Source organism: Electrona antarctica (genome assembly GCF_951216825.1).
Source record: "Electrona antarctica genome assembly, chromosome: 15".
Taxonomy (NCBI): Eukaryota; Metazoa; Chordata; class Actinopteri; order Myctophiformes; family Myctophidae; genus Electrona; species Electrona antarctica.
Window position 1 is genome coordinate 19348959 of NC_136796.1, and position 26181 is coordinate 19375139.

Below are 26181 nucleotides of genomic sequence, written 5' to 3' on the forward strand. Positions count from 1 at the left end.
TCATCATCTTCACCTAACGTAACGTGCAACTAACTCAGACTGAGTGAGAGAACAGACAGACTAGAGAAGAAGATATTGGTACGGTACCCGAACGGAACCCTTTCTTACCTTAATTATTCCTTTGAGAAGACACCTGGGGAAATCCTTCCACCGTTTCAAATAGTTCCACAAACGATAATCCCACAGTAAAAGTAGCCTATAACTTTACTAAACACAACACACTCCTCGTGAAGAGAAGGGAATCTCCTGTGCCGTACCTGTGACTCTAGACACTCCTACATGTCACTGTAAAATCCTCAGTGTTCTTTTAACTCAAGAGTGTACAAATTATAACAAATGCACCCTAGAGAGGGATTTGGTATAATTTGACACTGAGGTGGAGATGTTAGAGTCTACGTTATCACTTTGTTCTTATCATTTACGTTATTAACGTTTAAAGACTTTCTAATTGGCTTTTGTGCATTATGTTTTTCCCTAACAGTCTAATACAAAAAAAGATAACTTGCCTGGGAACCACGCGAGGCTAAAAAAAATAACAGTGCATTGCATTTTGCAATGTGTCTCAATAGTGTCAAACTCTGAAGAAAATGTAAGAACTCGTTTAATGTACTGTTATACCGTAGTTCCTGTTTTGATTCCAAGCAAAATGTATGCAGTCCCTAACAATGTATGCTGAAATGTTATCCACCTGCGCCATCTAGTGACACAACAGGGCCAAGTTGGTTATGGTTGTTTCTTGCAGTGGTGGTGGGATTGATTGATACTAGTAAGGATGGATGGCTTGATTGATTTTATACTTTAACGGTTCGCAATTTATATATATATATATATATATATATATATATATATATATATATATATATATATATATATATATATATATATATATATATAAATAATAAAAATAAAGGTAGTTTTATACAGATGATGCTAAAAGGATAAACCCTTCCACTACAAGGGAAAGTTGTTCAGTGAATTCATTTTTACTTGAGCCAATTACTTGAGTACATAGGTTACTTTAAAAATGAAGGGGGGATACTTATAAGCAATAATATGTCCACATTTTAATGACTTTGTTTTTGGTATTCAGACAGCCAGCAATGAGTAAAACGCTCGACAAAAAAAAAGTAGTCTCTGTGACACATCTAGGGGCCACAATCTGCATTCAAAGATGTTCCTAGAAGCTTTGTCATTGGTCGAAAAAAACCCTGGTCGAAATGACTAACCAATCAGGAAGTAGACAGGCAAATCGACCAATGACAAAGCTTCTAGGAACATCTGAATGCAGATTGTGGCCCCTAGATGTGTCACAGAGACTAAATTTTTTGGGAGCGTTTTACCCATTGCTGGCTGTCTGAATTCCAAAAAATAAATAAAAAGGTCATTCAAACTTTGACATATTGCTTATAGCAGCTTTAAGTGATATTGATGCATGCGATCTGTAGCATTGTTTTACCCTGCAATGTGGCATTTAATAACGCTGTGGAGTCGGGACAGTATGAAAATATTTGTTTTTATTGCCAATTTACTAGTTCAAAAGGTGCCAGAGAGGGCAAGCTAACATCTTCCTTTAAGAGATTTAACTGACATGGTTCACGTAAATAATACAAATAAACAAACAAACAAACTGCAAGCTGGAAAACCTCTTTTGAAATGCCCAAAACATAAAATCCATGAACCTCTGCCACTGGTTACAAAATGCATACGATTCCTTATTTCTTGATTCACATCTTCATGGCTTGAGCTTATAACAGCCTGCAAAATGGTACCCTTTCGGATTTCACCACTCCTAAAGCATCATTTATACTCTGTAGCATGTCGACGTCGCTTGTCGAAAATAACAGATCTTCAAGCTAACAGTGCATACATGTTGTTAGCTCTAAGACAAGTGACACCGATTCACTATTGTAGTATAAATGAACTATTTTACTGCCGATGATGTGTTTCACATTTTTTCCCAATGGCGCTTGCTGTAGTTGATGTGTTTCCCGTGTTTTTAGGTTTTTATTGATTCAGAATGGTCTCCCATCTATCCACCATCTAGCAGTGTCCCCGTCGCTTGGTAACGCTCTGCTGCGCTGTGGTCCGTCAATTAAATTATTCCCCCCATCCACCGCCATTGTAAGAGCAATCTTAAAACGCTTTTTTTTCTCGGAATTGAGGCTTAGATGTACAGTTTGAACAGAATGTCAATGTTAGTGGCTCATTATTCAATCGTCGCTACCTCATGGTTACAATATTAATGCTTCTGATGACTTTCAAAATAAGAGTCCCGCTGCATCCGGAGGCAGTTAATGATATACAGACTGAATCAATATTAGCAGTCAAAGAGTTAAAGGTGCTATAAACAACATTCATCCACCAGATGTCGCATCCAACTCCACGTCGCGACACCTTGTGCTGCACAAGGTTCCTTATTTCCGCACGGCACGCACACACGCACACACACGCTGCATAAGGTTCCCTTTTTCCCCCAGAGTCATGGCGTCATTCACGGCTTGAGCTTGAGCCAGGGGTGGAGGATGGTGAGGATGGAGAGGACGGAGGAGGCCAGGCCGCAGGCCCCGACGAACGCGGGCCCCGTGGGGTACAGGCCCAGCCGGTGCAGTGGGATGAAGACGTCGCAGCTGTTCTTCAGCAGGTCCAGCAGGAGGGGCGGGTTGGCTCGCAGGACCGCCGTCAGCAGCTCCAGGCGCCTTTGATTGATTGATTATTTTATTAGACGATGAAAAACAGGGTACAGTCAGGCACATTGGTCGAAAAGGACAGCACCGAAGAAAGACCTTGCATCTTCTTGTTTCAATTCGTGTCCCATGCATTCATTCACAATCACAACAATGACAACAACAATTGAGATATCTAAAAAACATGATAACTATGTACAGGTCGGAATAAAAATAAATTGGACGGGGGGTTGGGGGTCAATCACCTTCTCTCCTTTTGACCTGCTGACAGTGACGGGTAAAATCAGACCCGTTTTAAAGGAAGCCAGCCTGCGCATAAGGTCAATCACACCTTCTTTAAGTGGTAAAGTGTGGTTCAATCAATCAATCAATGTTTTTGTTTGTGCACCTTATGTCTAATCTCATGTGCGTGTACCTGCTGCTATTTGTGGACCTACCAATGTGTTGCCACTTTGGCACCTTAGGTTTAACCGATTTGGTTGATCAGAACGTTTTTTTTTCAGTTTTCTGAAAATAGCCGATCGACATCTCACGTGTTGTAAGCTTGTCGATCTGCTATTGCCTGCGGTAGACTTCCCCACAATAAGGTTGCTGGGGTTTAAATAGTTAACCTCGAAATCTAATTTACTTCTTTACACCTGTAAACCTGCGATGTGACAATAAAGCTGCTTCGTGATTCTTGAAACTATTGGGGTGGTTGTATTTTACCTCCCTGCTCTTCTATTGAGACATTTAGATCCTGTGTCTAGGTGAGACATGACCTCTGACACCATCATGTTTCTGGTTTGACACAAATGTATCCCCTGAGCAAGCAGGTAGGCTCTATTACCTCAGAGGTAAAAATGGCAGCACTTCTTGCACAGGAAATCCAGGGTAGAAGAGGAAAGTTACATAGTGCAGCTTTAATTCTCAACCAAAATGTCATAATGTTGACGGGCCTACCTGCGCAGCGGTGCGAACACGACAGGGAGCATCGCAGAGGCTGGAAGGAGGCTTGCGCCAGGATCGCCGGCGTCCAGTGGGAAGGAGAGATGCTGGTCGACGGACGCTGGAGGCGAGGGCGAGGCAACCCTGCTGCACTTGGATCCGTGGGAGCGGGCCTCGTGCTCCATAAGGAGGTGGATTTCATACAGGTCACGGGTGAGGTTGAGGATGAGGGCGAAGAGGTAATACCTGTGAGAGACAGAAAGAGAGACAGAGAGTGAGGCAGAAAGAGGCAGCCAGAGAGAGTACAAGATTAACAGTTTCCCTGCTTTAAATTGATTGATCAAACGATATGCCCTGCTTAATACGACATCCCTGCTATTTGTTTTATGTGTCTAAATCGCCCTATTTTAATAATTAAAAAGAAAGTCCGTCTCTGCCGCGGAGCAGGGGGAGATGTTATGATCTCGAAACCGGAAATCGACACATTCGCTGGGCTGCTAGGTCTTCTGGGAAATTGAGTCCAATGCAAGTGAACGGAAGACACTCATGGAATGTGGTTTTATGCACCCGGCTTGTGGCGTACCAAGATGGCGGGTGGTGCGATTGATCGCAAGACACCAGGGAACCTATTTTAAGCGGATTTTCGCCGATCAAAAGCCCAGATACTTCAGCGTATGATCTAAAGGTAATAAAACAATATCGGCAGCGTAGAATATTTGATTAAAATGCGGGTAAATCATATTTCGCAGTAGAACTGTTAAAGTATCGCACATTCGACTACTACTTTTTGCCGCTATAGAGTAAAGTTTTGAGCCCATTCAAAGAGCTTGGGCTCGAAACATCACTCCTTAACTGCTAAATAAAAGCTGTGAGGTCTGATTCTTCTCTTTGAGAGTGAGACAGAGAGACAGACAGAGATACAGAGACAAAGAGAGTGAGAGTCTCAAACCAGATCTAAAATATTCCATGGATTCATTTTAAAGCCAATTTCTTGCCATTTTTTTCCAAAGGAAAGCTTTAAATTGCTTTGAATACTACGACCTACCAGGTGGTGGGAACTTGACCACTTTCAAACCCTACAGGTTGACAGTTCCCCAGTCCCTTTTGGCAAATGTTTGCCCCAGAATAGGACTCTAGGGCAGGATTTCTCAAAGTGGGTGCCGTGCCCGTGACACATGGATTATACTTGGATAATATTTAGAATTTTATCAATATCACGTCACCCTCTATGCTTCGTAGAACGCATTTGCACTATATTTTGTGCGTTCTTTTTCTATCTACAAATCTCCAGAAATGGCAAAGAGGGCACACAATATTGGCTATCTCCCTCTCATAAAGGGCATTTTATACCTCAACATGGTCTTCCTGGCTAAATAAAGGTTCACTAAATAAAATAAATAAATCACTCTCACCTGAAAGACCTCTGGCTCCATTTGTGCTGGTCTAGGTTCTGGAGGAGGCCGGTCTTCCCGGCCCACAGAACGTTGTCACAGGCGAAGTACATGGCTCTGTTGAGGTGGGACACGGTGAGGCACAGCCTCAGTACGCTGTCCGACAGGTGGATGGCTCGCTTGGCCGCCTCTAATGCTTCTACCGAGTTCCCCAATCGCATCACTGGGGTGGAGACACAAACCAAAATTCAACATGGAAGTATTGCCGTGGATCTCGACCTTTTTCAGGCCGCTCTGCTATTTTCAAAGTGTTTGCCTCTTGTTTTTGTTTTTTTATCACTGTCATGGTGGATTTTACCCAACATTTCAGCTTCAGTACTAGTTATTTCGATAGCAATAACAGAATCGGAAAAGCTGCCCATACTGCCCAAAATGTGGGTATCGGCAAGTATGCCAGTCTATGCCATTCCGATACCATGTTATGTAAGCACATAACGAGATTTCATTCATAGTAATATTTTGAATTGATGTTGCACCACTGTTTTACCTTCTTAAATGTTTTTTTTTGTGGCTTTCGCCTTTAATTTATATATTTTATGGAGGGACAGACAGTAGGCTGACAGGAAATGGGGAGAGAGATGGGGGGGAAGACATGCAGTAAAGGCCATCGGGAGTCGAACCCGCGGCACACTGCCAGGATTACCAGCCAAGGTGCCTGGACCACTGAGCCATGGCCCAGGCCTGTTTTACCTTCTTACTGTACAATGTATTATTATTTTACTAACTTGGAGCTGCACTTTATGCATATTTATGCCTAGATCAGTGGTTCTCAAAACGTTCCCATAACTCTCACAGTTACAGACCTGTAAAAGTCCCTTTGGAAAATGTCTTAACCCATTCAGGCCTGACGTCGAAATTTTAAAAAAAAAGTTTTCTAAATCATGACAATTTTCGGAAAGATTTGAGGCACATTTTAACGATTTTTCAAAAATAGCAGACCTACAAGTTCATAGCGCGCCACTCGGTGGCGCGCTATGAGCTTGTAGATCTGCTATTTTTCAATAGCTAAATTATAACAATGTTTAAAACACCAAAACGGGTTCCCGCCCCAAAATGGGTTAATGGTTAATGTGGTCAAACGCTAACGTGACATGGATGCGTTCCAGGTCTCAATGGATTAATTACACAATGGCATCGGATCGGTACTGTACTGACCAATATGCTGGTAAGTTGTGGGTATTGGAATCGGGAAGAAATAAATGGCATCGGTGCATCTCTATTCAGAACCAAAACGGGATAAGGGTTTGTGACTCACGCTTTCTAGTGAGACTCATATGAGCCTCCAGCTGACTGATGGTGTTCAAAAGAGCCACGCTCCCACCGGCCTTCTGGAGAGTGGAGCCCAGCAGAGCACACGCATACTGTGTGGCCCTGTTACAACACACAAACACATAGGAATACTGTTACAACACGACGACAAATACATGAATACGCAACAAATAATGAAATACATTAACCCATTAAGGTGCAGTTACACGGGCGGATTCTGCCAATGCTTTTCAATGGGAACGGTTTATATGGGTTAAATCACTTTTACAACACACACTTTTTTTTGCATTCCTGAGATAATGAAATCAAACCTACATGAAACCTCTTTGTCGAAAATAGCAGATACCGTATACAAGCTCACAATACGTCAGACTAGATGTGCTATTACCCCTCAGAACAGGGATGGAAGGGTTTAGTACTTTAGTTAGTGTAAAAAAAATAAAAAGTTCCAATCACACAAAGATTTGGACTGTAGTCCCTCTGAGACCCCCTGTTGAAGACCACTGCTGTGGGACAAAGGGGTTAATAGAGACAGAGTTTTATTAGAGACAATATTAGTTATTATTAGAATAATCAATTTCGTCCGGTCACTGTAAATATTATATTTTGTTTTATTCAACTTTTTCAGCATGATCACAGGTTTTAAAAGACAGGTGCCATTAAAAACACTGAATTATTTTGCCGATCACAAATATAAAACTTCAAATCTAAAATGCAATACCCTATCTAAAAATCCAAATGGTGTAAAACTCAAATCTAAAATCCACTATCATTTAAAAGTATAAAATAACATAAAATATGTTTGTAATGAGAGAGAAAGAAGTTGAAATTACATACATCACCATAAGGTTGCCTATCTTCAGATCAGAGACAGTGTGCCTTGCTTGGATTTCTTTCTTTGCAAGTCTACAGTAGGTTAATTTTTTGAGTAGCCCATCGAATCCTGTCAGCCCTGTTTGTTAAGGCCAGTTCACAGTGACACACTACTAACTACTTGCGACCATTATAGCTACTGTAAATGGCAGTTGGCAAGTAGTTGCATTGGTGTGGACTGGCCTTTTTAAATGGTTTCGCAAGGAGTTGCAAATAATGTTGCATGGTGTGTGTGGAGTCAGTGGACTAGCAGAATTACAATAATACACAAAAAATGACAAAGTCACATAAACCAGTTGAATGATAATAATAATGATTATTATTATTTGTACCCTGATTATAATTATATTATTATTATTAGTATCATTTGTATTATTGAATCCTTACCTAAAAACTCTCTCCTTGGCTTGACTCTGAGCATTAAATCGAACCCAGGAATCCATAGTTAGAAAATTTAAATAAATATTTTGTTAAATAAAAAATATATTCTTGGTTGTTGTTGTTAGCATTAGCTAACACGTTGACCAACTAGTTGACAGGGATCACAGGGTCAACCTGTGATGATCGTTCCTCGCTGACGAGCCTCTTAAACCGTCCAATCAAACCGTCTCTGCATACCTGCAAAATCTGTATAAAAATATATACTTTGTATATATGAATGTCCTTTTTAACTCGGTTTGTTTTGCCCATAGAGTTGGTTTTGCCCCCTTGTGTTAAGTCCCCGGAAGTAAATATTCTTACTTTTTTACTCTTCCTTGGGTTTAATGGTAGACTTGTGAAATTCTGCCACCTACTGGAGTGTTGTTCACCCTGGCGTCCCAAATGTTTAAATCTAAACTTTACTCATTATTTCCTAAAAACTGATCTCAAAGGCAAATATTGCAACTTATAATTATTTAAGTAGTTTCTTTGCATTTTTTGGTCAAGATATACCATTAAGTGATAAATCATGATACATTATTATATATATTCAGCAGCACATAAATCATTAAAATGAGCCCCACCTTTACCAGCTGTAAACATTGATGTGACATTAATGCAATACTACTACTACTATACGTCGTCTATTACTACAATCCACTGATTGATTGATTGATTGATTGATTGATTGATTGAAGTATTTATTAACAGTTTGCAGAATTACAGTCTCTAGGAGTCAAGGGATTTGCATCTCTTAATGACTGTTGGTAGGGCGTTCCACATTTTGGTGGCATAGGATAATTTAGTCCCATGTACCCAGGTACATGGGTATCTTGGTGGTGTATCGAATCTTGTGGACCAGACCCATTACAAGATGCTGTACTCTGTCGTCAACCCTAAGCCATTCCAGCCTGTCAAAGTGGGCAGGGGTGAGGTGGGTTCGGGGAGTGAGGCCAAGTAATAGCCTAACCAGTTTGTTTTGGGAAGTCTGGAGCCTTCAGGCCGTGGGCCATAGGCTGTTATCGTGACTTTCATAGGACCCCACCTCGGAACTGTGTTATTTTTTCACAGTAGACAGATACAATCCTTAAGTACTGTAACAAATGTTTCCAGCTTTGTTTTGTGCACATTAATGAAACGGAGCAATCCAAACTTCCATTTTAAGCAGGGACATTTTCCCATTGACTTATAATCAGAAAATGCAAAAACTCACATTCAAGTATTTTTTTTCTCTGAAACTGTAAGGGCTAAAGTTACAACACTTGGAGGGGAGGTTCATAATAATTACAAAAAATAATTACAATAGAATTGCATCAGCCGGCCTCATGGTGGCGCTATAACAGCCCACAGTACGTTTCGCCCTATAACTCTTGAACCGGTACGGTATGCGAGTTTTTTATTCCTATGATGGGAGGGAATTTGGAGCGCTGTGATTGGTTGTCAGTGGAGTAGGAAGCGCTGGGTCTGTGTTTTGGACCGCACACAAGTGTTTATGCCTACTAGTACTCTATGACTAGTACTAACCCTATCTCTAACTCTAACCTAAACATAACCGCAAGCAGGGGAGCAACGCATCCCTCACCAACCTTAATCCAAAAACTATTAACGTACCCCTCACCAACCTTAATCCAAAAACTATTAAAAAATCCGCGGTAGTAAAAGATGTGGCGGAGCGGTAAAACGAGCGCTCCTAAACCTGAGCCACCCTAGGAATAAAAAACTAAAACTAGCGTACGGTATAGGCCACTACCTCACAACTAGGTTATTCAAATATGATTATCTGGCCATCATTGTTAGTGCAGGCACCCTCACCATGCTGTCTCATTGGCAGCCTCTGATGGACAGCTCACTACTTATTGTCAATGACAGTTGCTTGCCATCACCACTTGACACATTAACCAATGACAGACAGTCTGTGTGTCCCAATTCCCAAACCCTCACCCAGTGTAGCCTGGATCCAGCCCAAAGACCCCGCCCACTCTCTGAGTGGAAAGCTACAGTCTGATAATCAGGCTACACCCAGTGCACAACCCTCACTTTACAGTAGTCAACAGCTCCAGCCCCAGGCAGCCATGCGTTATTGACAAATTATGTACACCTTGGTTCTGTATGTACTTTCTTTGCCATGTGTTGATTATTCTGAGCTACATATTATATCTGATTTACAATATCTAACTTGGTTACACGTACCATTTAACAGCTTGTTATTCTCCTCTGGTTTTGGTAGAACGATCATGCTGTGTAAAATACACTAGCCTACAAAATTAATAAGTTGGTGAATACTAATAAGTTGGTGGTGGATACTATGAATGAGTTGGTGAATACTAATAAATTGGTGAATACTAAATTAATTAGTTTGGCGAATACAAATTAATAAGTCGGTGAATACTAAGCGGTTAGGCCGGCGCCTAACCGCTCCATTACATAGCAATGTGTATGTGTGTGTGTGTGCATGTATGTGTCTATCCGAGCACAGAAAGCTGCAACACGGTAAGGTCATTACACACTGGCGAATTAGCGACGCGAATTAAAAATTCGACACCGGAGCGAACACCGGAGCGAACAAATAAAGAGCGAAAACGGTCGCATTTTCGCACATTCGCACATTCGCCACTGATGTGGAAGCTTGCATTGATTTCAATTGGTTTTAAAAAAAGGCGAATTATTCGCACGAATAATTCGCGTCGCTAATTCGCCAGTGTGTAATGACCTTTAACTCTGTCATTTCTCGACCGTTTCGGACGCAGGAAGGCTTGTCGGAACCGGGCCGCCCCCCTGGGCGGGTTCCTGTGCCATACTGTACCGTACTATACTGTACCTTACCATACTGTACAGTACTGTACTGTACTGTAGCATACTGTGCTGTTCACTGCTGTAGCTGTAGCATACTGTGCTGTACTGCTGCGCCCTGTGTGTGTGTGTGTGTATGTGTGCGTGTGTGTGTGGTATGTGTGGGGTGTGTGTGTACGTACGTGCGTGCGTGCGAATGGTGAATGGAGTTTGTGATGTCATTTGCATCACAGCGAAATGTTGCGCAATAACAGTGTGTCAGACAAAAGTAATATTTGTACAGTAAATATGACAGTTGTGTGGAAGCAATGCAGGATTTTGCGTGCAAGGAGAGATGTGTGCTAACGGAGTCGTTTGGTAGGAGAAGGCGGACAGATAAACGGGCATATTGCTTTGCACCCCCTTTCCATTAGGGTATAAAGGATAACACTAGTGTTTCTCAAATAATTTCATGTCAGGGATCCCCAGATAAATATGCACTTGTTCGCAGACCCTCCATCTGAGACACGCACGAGAACACACTGAAAATCCTTATACCGATGTCTTTATTAAATAACTCCAACAACACTGTTGGCAATTAAAAAATCTACATACATTCCTGTGTAGTGCATAAACGTGCGCCCAATTAAGAGTTGGTTGCCTGCAGTGAAAAGAGCAGACGTGTAGATCTGACATTTTCAGCATGTGACACACACAACCGACTATAACTCTGGGCTACTGTATGTTTGTGTGATGGGGAAGGGAGGTGGGAAGGGAGGATGGGAGGTGGGAGGTGGGAAGGGAGGTGGGAAGGGAGGTGGGAAGGGAGGATGGGAGGTGGGAGGTGGGAAGGGAGGTGGGAGGTGGGAGGTGGGAAGGGAGGTGGGAAGGGAGGTGGGAAGGGAGGATGGGAGGTGGGAGGTGGGAGGTGGGAAGGGAGGTGGGAAGGGAGGTGGGAGGTGGGAGGTGGGAGGTGGGAGGATGGGAGGTGGGAAGGGAGGTGGGAAGGGAGGTGGGAGGTGGGAGGATGGGAGGTGGGAAGGGAGGTGGCGATCATTTCACGGCGGGGGTGTTGAGGCTGAAGCCACCGCCCATGAATCGTGGGCCGTCGTTCAGTTGGGGCAGGATGACCAGCTGTTTCACCTTGGCTGCGGCCCTCTCCTCCCTGCAAAGGAAACCCACATACATCCAGGGAATGAGATGGAGGTAGATTCCTGTGAATGATTCTCAGGTGGGGACATACATTCTCAACAAGTAGCGACGCGTCGTGAGCTAGCTGCATGTTGAAATCCTCCATATATGCACATTTAACACTGTTGCCGTTGTGTCTGACATCAGTGCATGCATCTAATTTCCATTTACCGGTATGTGCATTTGGATAATATTGTCTGACATCAGTTCATGTTCATATCCATTCCATACTGTATGTGCATTGACGCCACACACACATTATGTGGATTTGACTGCACACCTATTAGGCAAATTATTAAGATTAAGATTTTTATAGCCTACATGTGTAACTCTTGAAAGGGAGTGAGAGCCTTCATTACAGTAGTATTGATCAATACTTTTACTTAATGTGAGTGCTATTATTTTTCCATCACTGGTGTGTATCATCTGACCTGCACTGCTGTTTCTGACTCAGGTACTTCTTCTTGATGTCCTGCAGCTCGTTGGCCAGCCTCTGGTTCTCTTTCTTACTCTCCTGCGTTGAGGACTCAAACATGTTCAGCTCTGCAGTCAACACCTGAGGAGAGAAAAAAAATACATGTTTGGTAAGAGGGCAGATTCTACAAATGCACTTCTAAATCAGTACTCCTTAAGAATGGCATTTGTACAAAAGTAAATACACCCCCCCTAGCTGTGAGTTGTAGATCTCCTTTTTGAGTGGTGTAAACCACTCCTACAACTGGCTTTTGTGTGCATAAAAAAATGACCATGGTTGCTATGTTCAAAATAATTTCTGACGTAATTAAATCACACCCGGGTGAACTGGATGACCGTAGCAACCGTGGTCATTTTCTCTGCGCAAAAACAGCCAGTTGTGAAATCACATCCGGGTGTGATTTCATTACGTCAGATCAGAGCTGATCAGGCTATATAAAACCTTACACCACTCAGTTCACACAGGTGTGATTTTTTAAATAGCCAACGCTAAAATCTAAATGACATGGATGCTTTCCCGGTTTAAATGGGTGGACCGTTTGTTTAATGCCTAGGAAATGTTTGTGTAAAACCTAACCTAAGAACCAATTTTGACCTGATGGTCAAGATTCAGTTCATCCCCCTGAGCAGGCAAGCTCTATTAGCTCAATGGTAAAAATTTCAGTAAACCGTGTTCAAATCCGGGGTAGAAGAGTGAAAGTTACATAGTGTAGCTTTAAGATGACCTTGAGTTTCTTGGTTCTCTCGATGAGTGTGCGTCTGTACTGGTGGAGCTGTTCTGCTGCTTCTGGTCCGGGTCGTCGGGCCAGAATGTGTTTCAGCTCCACGTACAACTTCTCCTTCTCCTGAAAAAAAACCCACAACAATATGTCAGACATCCTTACGAGAAAAGAGCTGAATACTACAAGCAAGCAGCATTGCGGTGGGAGATGGCAAACTTCATGACCGCCTGAAACAGTGTTTTCAGACACTGAAACTGGTGCCACCACAAAATGTTTCCTACTGGAGATAATGGTGTTTACACATGTCAGGAGTAGTGTGTGTGTGTGCGTGTGCGTGTGCGTGTGCGTGTGCGTGTGCGTGTGTGTGTGTGTGTGTGTGTGTGTGTGTGTGTGTGTGTGTGTGTGTGCGCGCAGAGTGATTGACCTGCAGCAGAAGCTCTTTGTCCACCAGCTCCTGGGTCTTGGAGATCAGTCTTTTCTGTAAAGCGTGAATCTTCTGGATCAACTCGTATTTGTTGGGGTCGGTTGCCTGCCATGGAGGAACATGCACGGTTCAATATGGCGTCACCATTTTTGCGAGTGTTATTATAGGCAAATATTTGCAAATGATTTAAAATTCCAAACCTTTACGATTTTTAATAACTATATTCAGTTATTAGTGGAGATTTCCGTCTTACACAAACATTACATTTCCATTGACAATGAATGGAGAATGTACGTCATACTGTATGTGTCTGAGCAAATCGGCTGTTCTACACAATGATTAAATTCCCATCGACAATGACAGTCATAGTGTCTGAGCAAATAGGCATAGTTTTGTCTGTTTTACGCCATGATGATGTACGATGATAAGAGCGCCCCTCACTTCACACGGGTGTGATTTTATTTTATACATAATAATTTAATAATGATACAAAAATTGCAATGCAATACAACAGGTGAGCTTGTTGATTTGCTTTTTACAGCATTCGTCAATCGAGTATACTGTATAAAGCTTATGTGGTTATTGGCCACCGCACGCACGCACGCGATCACACATGCACGCACGGGCACAGACCTCCAGTTTCCTCCAGCGGTGAACATTCATGGGGTTCTCCAGCTGCTCCTCCAGAGCTCTGCACCTGGTCCTCTCTCTGAGCAGCTCTCTCTGCATGTGGAACAGCTCCCGCCTGCAGACACCATGATACTTCAGTACACTCCAATATAGCACTGACTGACAACAAGCAATCGATTGGAACTGGCAAACAATAAAGCCGAAACTGATGAATGATCTTTGTGGGGTTCTCCCCGCTTAGGAAGACAACTAAATAAATGACAGCCGACTGCATCGTGACTCGTGAGAAACCGGCGTTTTCTTTTCTGTTTTCTTTTAGCCAGCATAATATGGAAAGAATTGGGAGCCCAAACCCCTGTTCTAATCTACCTGCCTTCATCCAAACCCTCAATCCCTGTTTCGTTCTGGCTGTAGCCTCCACCTCCTCCACCTGCAAACCTATCCTCACCTCTCTCTGTACCTCCCAAATTTAGCACAAACACAGGGAAATATTCATTCTACTATACTCTGCCACCATAATGTGGAATGCCCTGACATCATTCATTAAACGATGTGAATCACTGGCTTCTTTCAAAGGGGGCCTAAAAAGCATCTGTCTGTCTGAAAAATACACGTGAATACAGATATTAAATTCCATTGAAATGTGGGAAGATACACTGCTGCCGATTTCCCCGTTTCTCCTCTGTAAATATAGCTATTTGTATTTGTTGATGATGTATTAATGTGATAATATTCTATGCTGATGTTAAGGCTTTTTTTGTGTTATCCTTTATAGCCCAAGGGTTACTGTACTGCTGTTTACATTTGTACCAATAAAGTATTCAATCAATCAATCAATCAACCCCCCCCCCCTTCTCTCTGTCTCTCTGTCTCTCTCCGTCCATGTTGTACCTCAAGTCCTCTGCGTTGGACACTGTCTTGTCCTGGATGGCCTTCTCCCGTCGTAGTCTCTTGATCTCCAGCTTGAGCAGGCGGACGTCCTCCAGCCTCTGCTGGTACTGGAAGTCTCCCTTGTTGAGGACAGACTGCTGGATGCGGATCTTCTCGTACAGCAGGGCCAGCTCGTCGTTACGCCGCAGCAGCTGGGTGCCCAGGATGTCCCTCTCACTGATCACCTGTGAGGATGAGGGATATTATATTATAGACCATATTCACACGGCGGCCATGTTGGCATTTTGCATTGAAAAAGCAGGGTGGCAACGGGGTGGAATTTTGTTAACGTAATGGCAAGATGGCCACCGTGCCAATATGGTCTATGAGGTATTCAACATCAGTACTTGAGTCAAAGTATAGATACTCCATCTCCTAGTCAAATGTTACTAGGCTACTGGAGTACATGTTTTAAAAAATAGTTTTCAAAAGTACAAATTGCAAAGTGCATGTTCAGTATCAATGCAATGCCGTTTTAAAAATGTGAAAATGTACCCCCAAAATAAATAATCAATAATACTAGTAATGGAAATAGCAGATCTACAAGCTCACAACGCAGCTTGTAGATTGGCTATTTTTAAGTATAATGATGCACTGAATAATGAATAATGTACTGTATCCCATCTCACAAGCTGACAATGCAACGTGTTGTGAGCTTATAGATCGTCTATTTTCATTTGAATCGAAGTAGAAGCAAACATTTCAAATAATCACGATTGATTTTATGTCATACAGCCGTACCTCTCTCTCTCTCTCTCCCCCCCTCTCCCTCTCCCCCCCCCCCCCCCCTCTCTCTCTCTCTCTCTCTCTCTCTCTCTCTCTCTCTCTCTCTCTCTCTCTCTCTCTCTCTCTCTCTCTCTCGCTCTCTCTCTCTCTCTCTCTCTCTCTCCTCTACCTGGTCCAGCTGTTTCTTCTGCTGGATGTGTTGGTTCTCAGCCTCCGTGATGACCCGGAGCAGTCTCTGTTCCTCTGCTTGTTGGCTGTCAATGTGTTGCTTCATCTCCTCCACGCTCTGCTTCATGGACTGCAGCTCTGCCTGGGAGGAAACGTATGCGCCGTGAGCTTGTAGACGTGCTGTTTTCAAAAGACAAAACTAGACTGGTAGGGAGTGACTAGCGGAAAAGAGATCCAGTAGAACTATAAGACATGTAATTTTATGCTTGTTTGCACATGGGTGTCACAAATAGCTAATCTACAAGGTCAAATAGCCAATCAAACTCACATCTGTGGCATGTTATGAGCTTGTAGATCTAACTCAGCTGTACATTTATGCGACTAAAATCGTATAATATTTATTTAGTCAAATAAAACTAGACTAGACATTTCAGAATATGACTAAAACTGAATGGAAAGCAATGAAATGGATAGCAAAGGACTATGAGTAACGCCAGGGCTCCACCGGACGCGTTGCGTTGCGTCTGCGTCGCGTCAAAAAACGCACCGGTTCAATTTTAATGCACGCGTCGCGTCTCCGTCAACGCGGGCAGTGGAGCCACCCTTCATTGATTAAAAAGGGAACATTCCCTGACGGTGACGGAGACGCGACGCTGACGCGCCCGGTGGAGCCCGGCCGTAAGACTCAATGAAAATGAACACTGCACTGAACTAAAGGATCGAGGAGCAGTGTGGAGTCAGTGCCAGTGGTGTGAGTCCTATACCTTCTAAGGCTGTCCCCAAACATTCAAGGTTCGAATGTTCGCTCGTTAGGGTTGGCACTCGAATCTTAATTAATGTGCTTGAACCATTCGTTTTTTTTATTTTTTATTATTTTTATTAAAACAAAAATATTATTTTTTTCCTTTTTTATTTACTCGAAAAAAAAGTAGGTTTCTAGTGCATTCCTGTCAGAAGTTATGCTTTTTTAAAGAAATGTCTCCTTGTTCTTCTGTCCCTCTCCAAAGTCTTCCGTGCACAACTGCACATTAATTTGCTGATTGGCCTACAGCTGAGGACGTGATTGACCTTTCTCACCTTGTTCTGTGAGAACAAAAGAGTTCCATTGAATGGAATGTCTGACGCGTCTCACTCACTCACTCACACACACACACACACACACACACACACACCAGCATGATCGCTGATAGAGGGAACCGTTCTTAGCAGCCATAATATATTAGCATATGCTCTCTAGCATCACATAGCCTATTGCTAAAAAGAAGTGAACTCTGATCATTGTTAAGCAAAACGGTCACGGTGACAGAGGTTCTGCTTTTGCCCTGTGCCCACTTCAATGCGCTTCTACACAGGTGGAACAAATGAACGAGTGACAGCTAACGAGCAAACTATACGCTGTCGTCTGCCAGCAAGGTCGCAGATCAGCTGTTTTCGCGGAGCCGCTTGACTGTGTGTGTGTGTGTGTGTGTGTGTGTGTGTGTGTGTGTGTTGGGAGAGACGAGAGATCGAGAGATTGATAAAGAGCAGGGGAGACGCGCTGCGCTCTGATCGAGACATCTCAAAGGTTATTTTTTAAATTAATTAGAAACAAATGGTCCGGATGTTCGCTCGAAAATTCCTGCCGAAGTTCGAGTCCTAAAAAAAGGGCTAGGGTACAGCCTTATAATACCTTCAGGGCCTCCTTCTCCTTCTCAGACCTCTGGAACTCCTGGTGCTCCTTGACCAGCGCTGCCTCCTTCCCACTGATCTCCTCCTTCAGGTGATCCAGCTGCTGGTTTCTCATCTTCATCTTCCTCTTCATCTCCAACATCTCTTCCTGAGGACAGGAAAGAATGAAACATAAATATCTAGGCTATACTTTATTTTTTAATCATGTATTTAATTCAGTCTGACGGTCTCTGACCATAAGCAGGGATGACTCATATCCCCACCCAGCCATAAAAGAAAATCTGTATGACCAGAAGGGGTATATCAAAAGCAGAGGCAAGCCAAAGTAAACCCAACTCTGTGTGGACTTCCTGGCATTAGAGTAGTGGTTCTCAAAGTTGGGCATGGGTACCCCCAGGGGTCCTTGAAAAGCTATTGGTCTGTAACTCTGAGCGTGTACAAATGAAACCAAATGGAACCGACTGGGTCAATTTTGTTTGATGCCAAGAGAATGGCATCAAATGGGGGTCTGCATGTGGCCTAATACACAGAAATTACGAGAAAAAATGAAGTTTGAGAACCACTACAGTGGGATCCTCCTTCCTACCTGAGCAGATGTCAGGTCTTTGCTGTAGAGGTTCCTCTCAAAGCTGACTGACTCAAACAGGTTCTGCTGCTGCTTGATTTTACTCTCTGCCTCGGCCGATTTCTTCTTGTACTCAAAGATCTCTGTCTCACGCACTTTGATATCGTCCATGAGCTGCAGCACCTGTGGGAGAGAGCGGGAAACCTCAGCATGAGGATATCACCGTCCAAGATCACGAGAAGTAATGTGTACTGTACTGTACTGTACTGTACTGTACTGTACTGTACTGTACTGTACTGTACTGAAGTGTGGCGAGTAGGTTATCAGTTATCACCTAAAAACTGGAGTATGCGCGAGGCTTTAGGGTTCTTATTTAACCTCCATGATTTTTACATTCCTTGTCGATCAATGGAATGGAACGACCTTGCTGACATGCAGCTATATTTACTAATCTTATTTAGTATTATAAAAAATGTAATAAAAAAAGTCCCACTATACGCTGTTGAGGAACGCTTGTAGTCTAAGCATTTCACTGCATGTATATTGTATAACAATCAAAATCAACTTAGATTTCACAGTCACACTGTACTTGCCCCTGGGCATGAGTATCTTATTTAAACTGAGACTTTAAATACTTAGCAGTTGTATGACGAAGAGTGAAAAATAAAAATAGCATATCTAAATTAGAAGCTCACTACGTGTCGCAATCTGCTATTTTCAGTATTTCAGAAATCATAGCATATTTAAGGAACAAAACACATAAATAGTGACTTTGGGTGTAAGCCTCACATAAAACAACATTCCCAAAGCAGGGACACGAGGTTGAAAGCATATCATGCAAGACGTGCCTTCTGCGTGAGGCTGCTGGTCTCGTTGATGTAACGGTCACGGTCCTTCTCCAGCTGGTAGATGATGCTGCGCTGCTTCTGGGCCTCGTCGCGGTAGCTACGGATCTCCTGCTCCAGGTTCCTCTTCAGCTGCTCCTGCACCTTCACGATGTCCTGCTGCTTCTGGGTGGCGTCCGCAGCCCGCGTCATGTTCTGGACAAGTGGCGGAAGGAGTACTCACGTGTTTTTACATTAAGTAAAAGTAGCAATACCACAATGTAGAGATGTCTGTTTACAAGTAAAAGTTTGGAATTCAGAATGAGCTTTTAGTAAAATACCAACGTGTTAGGCTAGCACTAATGTACTTAAAGTACCCAAAGTAAAAGTACTCATTGTGCAAATTTTTTGTATAAAAATATTTAGAAAATAGCAGATGTACAAGCTCACAACGCAATGTGTTGTGAGCTTGTAGATCGGCTATTTTGAAATAACCGAAATATATAGACTAGAGAGCTATAAGTGGTTAATGTATGTTTAGTAATAAAAATCTAAATCTAAAAAGTAGCCTAAGTAGTTAAAGTACAATATTTTCTTCAGAGTTGTAGTGGAGCAGAAATAAAACTATTGAAAATTGAAAATAATCCGAAAAAGTAAAATATACCTCACTTTACTGGAGTATGTTCATTTTTCAATACTTCTACTATTGTACGTTTTACTTCAAATTATTCGATAGGTTACTCACAAGTTACTTTATATTTAGATTATAATGAACAAAACACATTTTGAAGAATTTGATTATCTTTACTTTGGTACAGTAAATATCTTTTGATGCAAATACCATTATAGTAAGAGAAATCTATGCAAATCTGGGAACTAAATCGTTACCAAGAAATTTCTTCACCAATGTGTTTCTAAAGGTGTCTAATAACATGTACTAAAAGTTTGAAATTCAACTCCCGTGGGAAATCGAGTTATTAGCATAATATGCATAATATGCCCATAACATCCTATATAAGGCAAAAAAGTCCAAATTTCATCATTCTTTAAGTAACATGTGACATGTTACTTAAAGAAACACAAACTAGGGTGTTTGCATGATTCTGAATCCATTCCAAGCATTAGTTTTGCACAAAAAACACTCATTGGGAGGAAAACGGCCACACAAACGTGATGAGGTCAGCACATTTGGTCAAGTGGATATGGCCTAATTTAGCCCAAGGAGTGTTTTTTGTGCAAAACTAATGCTTGGAATGGATTCAGAATCATGCAATCACCCTAGTTTCATATGTCACATGTTACTTAAAGAATGATGAAATTTGGACTTTTTTGCCTTATATAGGATGTTATGGGCATATTATGCATATTATGCTAATAACTCAATTTCCCACGGGAGTTGAATTTCAAACTTTTAGTACATGTTATTAGACACCTTTAGAAACACATTGGTGAAGAAATGTCTTGGTAACGATTTAGTTGATAAAATGCCCTTACTATTAGTGAGGTACGCACCTTATTCAAATTGTCTCGCTCTCGCACCAGTTCCTCTATGGTTTTCTTGTCTGTCTCCACTTGCTTTTGGTAAGCCTCTATTTCTGCAGGAGGAGGTAGTATAGATTTGAGGTTTAATACGTTCGTTTTCATCCAAAGCAAAATCCCCCAAAATGGGTACAGTTGTTAGTTTGTTAAATGTTGAGTGAGAAAACAGTGTTGCACCTTAAGATAATCAACTTGGGTTTGAGTACCACTGATTGAGAGAGTGGAGAGTGACAGGAAATAGGCTTGGAAATCGAACCTGCGATGTCAGGCTGCATTAGAGCAAATATGTGGTATGTGCCTTAAACACCAGGCCATCAGTGCAGCAACTGTTCTTTTTTAATGTGTGTATGATCCATGCAATTAATTTATACAAAATGTGTGAGTGCATGAATATGCATGTGTGCGCTCTCCCTTGCCTTTCTCCAGGGTGGCGATTTGGCTTCTGAGCATGTCTCTCTGCATCTCCACGTTGGCCTTGTGTTCCTCCATCTGGTGGCTTTTCTTCTGCACAGCCTCTCTCATCTTGGTGAGCTTCACCATCTCCTGTCGCATGTGACCCACCTGATCCTCTTTCACCTGAACACAGCGAGCACAGCCAGAGGAACAGTTTTGACCTTGCTTGTGCCGTTTTCAAAACAATAATTCAAGGTTTTGTAGAGGTTTGAGTTAGAGTTACCGTGCCATGAAAAATGTCAACTTGATGTTTTTGCTATTTGTACTAGTAAGAAGACTGGATCCGTAGATCAACAGTAAAACAGGACATTTTGTCTTAAAAGAAGAACAAAAAAATAAATGCGCAAAATCTGCTTTGTTTGCTTTTCTTATGTGCGAAAATAGTGACTTTGAGTGTAAGTCTCGACTTATGTCATGACAAGATTTCATCACAGTATGTGTAAGTAGGTTATGTGTTAGGTGTGTTATTGTACCTTCAGATCGTTGGATCTCTGCTGGTTCTCTTGGTTCAGTTGTTCCATGGACAGTGACTGTTGCTCCACTTCCTGCTGCTGTTTGCTGCATCTCTGCTGCGTCTGTTCCAGATCCTTGGACACTCGCTCATTGAGGATCTTAAAAAACAAAAACAAAAAACATGCATTTGATTGTGTGTGTGTGTGCGTGCGTGCGTGCGTGCGTGCGTGCGTGCGTGCAGTGAGTACCTTTGTGTCTTTCAGCAGGTGTTCCAGACGGTGCTGCTCCTCGGTGTGTTTCTGACTCTGCAGACTCAGCGTCTTGTTTTCCTCCAGGAGAGTCTCCGTCTGGGCGTTCAGCTCCTTCAGCTCTTTCTCCAGCTTGGTCTTCCGCCTGGTCTCCCTGTAGATGTCGTTCTGACGCACCTGCAGCTCCTGCTGGAGCTGTGCATGGACGCATGCACACATTGCACACACACACACACACACGCGCGCGCACACACACATGCGCACACACACACACACACACACACACACACACACACACACACACACACACACACACACACACACACACACACACACACACACACACACACACACACACACACACACACACACACACACAAAGATTAACATCACCTACAAACTTGCTGAACCCTCCTTCATTTATGAAGTGACACAAACATATAGTAGTCACTGTACAGTCATGAGTGGAGCCTCAAGGCAAGTTTACACGTTTGACCACAGGCCTATGTGGTTCAACAGACATGGTATAAAGGGCATTGTTACCTCTTATGACACTTATTCACCAAAACGTAAGGATTGTGGGTGCATTGTGTCACTAATTAGTTAGTTGTTTTTTTTTAATAATATTTATTTTATTTGGAAAAAACAGTACAGTATAGACAGCATTTCTATTTATACATAGGACAAGTGCAATTCCCAGGATTCTTTTTTTCACCCCTCTTCCCTCCCTCCCCCTCATCCCCCCTCCAAGTGGCTCCATCTCCAATGTCTCTGTATAATCCTCGCTGTCTTCAGATGGACTACATATGACATCAAGTCACCACTTAACAGGGGCAACAGGGCAATATCACTTCAGAGTGTACATTTCAGGAGAAAAAGAAGAAAGAGTGGGCAGAAAAAGACAAAAACAAAACAACAATTAGTTAGTTTAATGTAGTTTTTTATATAGTTTTATATCATCTATGTATCTATGTATTGTGAATGTGTGTTGTCTTTTTAACCACTGCACAAAAGAAGGTCTGGAAGGAAAATAATGTACTTTGAAGTTGAAGTGACATGAGGAAGAACTGTCTTTGTCCTATACTTGCAACCGTTTTGTGTGGCATTTGAATGTACCTGTGCAATAGTCTCCATGCTGTTGTCTTTGAGAGCCTCCATCTCCTGTTGTGTGATGGCTGCCCTGTTTAAGTCCTCTCTCAAACTCCCCAAGGTTGTCAGCACCTCCTCTTTCTCCTTGTTCAACTCCTCGTTCATTTTAAGCAAATCATTGACACTGAAAGATATAAGACACAGAAATGGGTGATACCTGCTATGTTCCCACAGCCCTACGTTATCTCTAATATAATGTTCATTAAAGTGTATTGTTCCCTTATGGGAACAATAAGCATGCATGCATGATATGTGTACACATATGTTACTGCAGAACTATTGCGGATGAAGAGATTTTACTAGTGGATGCTAAATGGTTATTAGTGGTTACTAGGTTGTTACTACAGTAGGTTATTGCTGGTGGTTAAGTTAATGGGTTGGTATGAGGCATTTATTAATCGTTTCTTAATGGTGTTGCTAGGCAGTATAATTAATATTGAATATACAAAAGTGTGGTTCAAGACTTATATTCATAATATAATAGAAGAAGGTTGAGGTTGAGGTAATATAGTTTTGAGGGAACATAGACACACTCAACAGATTTGAACTAGATTCATATAGACTCAGGGTTGTACATATGGTCAGATTTCTTACCCTCAAAAATACACAAAATCTCTTGGTTAAAGCAATGAGCCTATATTTAAAGGAAGCACCTCCTAATTGATAGAGAGATAATATAATTCCTGACCTGTGGTCTTGTCCTGATGAGGTCAAACCGGCTCCTTGCTCCACCAGTTGAGTCAGATGTGCGATGTCTTGTTTCAAAGTGCTGATGGTCTCCTTAGCCCTGGTTTCTTCATCATGAGCTGCGTCAATCATTTTCCACGCTTTCTCTAACTCCTAAAAAGTACAGCAGATGAGTTTGACGGCAAAGTCAATAAAAATGAAAAGGGTCCTTCAACTCTGAGGAAAGGACAAATGTTGATAAAACACTACACAAAGGGGCTGATTTTGTAGTTTGCCTTCCAGCTTCCAGGTTAAAAACTACAGAAGATTAAGCCATTCAAACCGGGAAAGCATCTGTGTCATTTTAGATTTTAGCATTGGCGATTCAAAAATAGCAGATACACAAGCTCAGAGCTTGTACATCTACATCTGCTATGTCAGTTAATTAATTTGATTTGCTTAAAGCAAATCAAATTAATAATGGGTATGTTAGATTTAGGTTTGTCAATGTGTACCATGCATGTTTTTAATCTGCTGTTTTTAAACTGAATTGGAAAGCAAACTACAATATCAGCCTAAGGTTTCATGCCCCCTTTAAGATCTACCAAAAGTGTAACTAAGCGTAGGTTCAATAAGGAACATCTCTCTCTCACACTTTATGGCTGGGGATGCTTCACTCTTTCACAGTTTGAAACCTTGAGTCCTTCTAGCCAATCTGCCAATCTGCAGTCAGCCAATCAGGTGATTGCGGACTCAGCCTCCTGCCTCTGACCATGTCATTCTCTTTACACGAGCAACCCACCTCCATCCCTCCATCCCCAACTCCACCTTGTCTCAATCGTAGAGAGTTGAGAAGGAGATTCATCAGCACTGCCACCACCAGCGTCTTGACTAGGAGGAGGGGGGTTCTCCCTATTAAAAGCTAATCTACAATAAAACATTTCGTTTGCAACAATTCCATCTCTCCTGTCTCTCTTGCAGTGTTCGTGGTAGGCCTACATCACCTTCTTGAGTGATGTGATGGTGGTCTCGTCTTCATGTGACAGCTTCAGGGCGGCTGCAACTTTAGTGGAGTTGGACACCATCTCTGCATTCAGCTCTCTGCACTTGGACATCAGCCTCTTCTCGCTGCCGTGGGACTTCTTCAGAGCGTCGGTCAGCTTCTGGTAGGTGACTCGCAGCTTGTCCCTGCTGTCACCTCCAACCAGCTCAGAGAGAACCAGCTGGAACTCCTGCTCCAAGCCCTCGAACGTCTCCTCTCCCTCATTATGCTCTTTGACCTGATGAGAGACGAACCAGTGTTCTAAAATGCTATTTGGTCAGTCGATATTGGCCTATCACAGATATCTGTTTTTTTTCTTCTTCTTTATTTTACAGAACATAATGCATAATATTGCTTGTGGTAATTTAGAAATTGGTATATTTGTGAATGAAAAGTGCAATGCAAATAAAATGTAATGTTACAAGTACTGCGATCGGCTGGGTATGTATGTATGTCGGTGTACTCCACCGGCCAATAAGACGATCGGCTGGGTATGTATGTATGTCGGTGTACTCCACCGGCCAATAAGGGACCACTGTTCTTGATGATGTAACTACGTAAGTACGTTTCAAGGTTGGTATAAGGTCAATAACGGGTTGAAAGGATTTAGAATAGCAGAGAGCTCTAGGACTCAGAGCAGCAGTCGTACCAGCAGTGGTGAGCGCACTTCATGGCGCGCACTGCTTGTGCACAAGTAGGCCATACATGGCCTACTTGTGCACAAGCAGAGCGCGCAAGTTTTATAAGGAGTGTGGTTGTTTCCCCCCCCTCCCTAATATTACCTATAATATTATTTAAATATTTTGTTCCCATGGTAGGCTACATGGTATACACATTTACATTTTGCATTGTTAACATTTTCATAAACTATTCAAAATGTGTCACAATTTTTCATGATAAAAAATAAAATAAAGAGTAGGCTAATATTTGAAAGTAGCCGATCTACATGCTCGCAACAGGCATTGTGGCCCAAATATAAAATAGGGTTAAGTGGATGAACTGGTTTTGATGCTAATTTAACAGATTTTACTGCAGTCAGACCCCCTGGAACCCCCCTCAAGGTCCCTCAGGGGTCCCCGACCCACAGGTTTGGAGTCAGTGTCAGTGGAGTTAGTAAATCGCTCTGGATTAAGAGTGTCTGCTGAATGCCTAAATTGCAAATTGTAATTGTAGTGCGCGTTGACAACCCATACATAGCCTACAGTATATGAAGTAACCTCTCTGAGTGAGAAACAGAGAAACAGAAGTACTTACCTCCATTGTTTTCATTTAAATAAGTTAATTAGTTATATCTATACTGTATATGATAGAAGCACTGATAACCAGCTAAGAACATTCATTTCCCCTCCTAGCTGAATGATGTTTGGGAGGTTGCTAAGCAACCACATGGATCATGGGGAGGTCGCTGCTTAAGGTAGTCTTTCGCCACGTTTTTTTGTAAGGCACCTGTTTCACCAGACATACTGCATTATAATTCACTGGACTCCATAGCTTTTAATACATAACTTATTGGAGACTTGCAAAGCTGAAAACTACCGGTAGTCTAGGGCCACTAGGCTAAATGATATTAATGTAATAGAACAGTTGTACATTGAGCTGTTGATTTCTGATATTGTTATGCAGTTAGGGGGTCGAAAGCATCCCTATCCTGGTCTAAGGGCTCCCCCTACTGGCTGAGTGGCACTAGCGTCTCTTAGTCTTAACTGTCCCATCAACAAAGCAGCGAGGGGGCAGCTGTGGTCCTGATCCATCCATCTAAGGTCCTGTGGACATTATAGTGAGTGACCCCGACATACAAATGTATTACTGAGCAAACATTATACCAACGGTTGCTATTATAATATAGTTATTGGACACATATTTTAACAAAATATATCACTTACTTACTGGACCTTTAAAGTCAAGTCTCAATCTAT

General features: G+C 42.2%; 2 protein-coding genes across 2 annotated transcripts; both read right to left on the minus strand.

Moving 5' to 3' along the window:
* Positions 1-1494: 1494 nt before the first annotated feature.
* On the minus strand, positions 1495-7930 carry pex11b (peroxisomal biogenesis factor 11 beta). The gene is made up of 5 exons (XM_079521898.1): positions 7592-7930; positions 6318-6433; positions 5024-5225; positions 3627-3857; positions 1495-2696 (listed from the first exon to the last, which is right to left on the minus strand). The coding sequence occupies exons 1-5, from the start codon at positions 7645-7647 to the stop codon at positions 2492-2494; spliced, it is 810 nt and encodes a 269-aa protein (XP_079378024.1). The 5' UTR covers positions 7648-7930; the 3' UTR covers positions 1495-2491.
* A 3499-nt stretch (positions 7931-11429) lies between these two features.
* Positions 11430-25525, minus strand: cfap58 (cilia and flagella associated protein 58; the record flags this gene model as incomplete). The annotated part of the gene is made up of 18 exons (XM_079522001.1): positions 11430-11558; positions 12016-12140; positions 12784-12903; positions 13205-13309; positions 13838-13949; positions 14726-14949; positions 15660-15800; positions 17328-17474; positions 17913-18074; positions 18740-18931; positions 20228-20310; positions 20671-20830; positions 21181-21318; positions 21409-21603; positions 22525-22681; positions 23246-23397; positions 24228-24503; positions 25520-25525. The coding sequence occupies 18 exons, from the start codon at positions 25523-25525 to the stop codon at positions 11447-11449; spliced, it is 2607 nt and encodes an 868-aa protein (XP_079378127.1). The 3' UTR covers positions 11430-11446.
* Positions 25526-26181: the final 656 nt, after the last annotated feature.

What these genes read in the sequence shown, in the direction of transcription:
- pex11b (XM_079521898.1), bottom strand. Translation starts at nt 7,647, where the DNA reads ATGGATTCCTGGGTTCGATTTAATGCTCAGAGTCAAGCCAAGGAGAGA. An exon ending in TGGAGCCAGAGGTCTTTCAG is followed by an intron (nt 3,858 to 5,023) that starts GTGAGAGTGATT and finishes TGTCTCTCACAG; the next exon opens with GTATTACCTCTTCGCCCTCA. An exon ending in GTGTTCGCACCGCTGCGCAG is followed by an intron (nt 2,697 to 3,626) that starts GTAGGCCCGTCA and finishes AATCAATCAAAG; the next exon opens with GCGCCTGGAGCTGCTGACGG.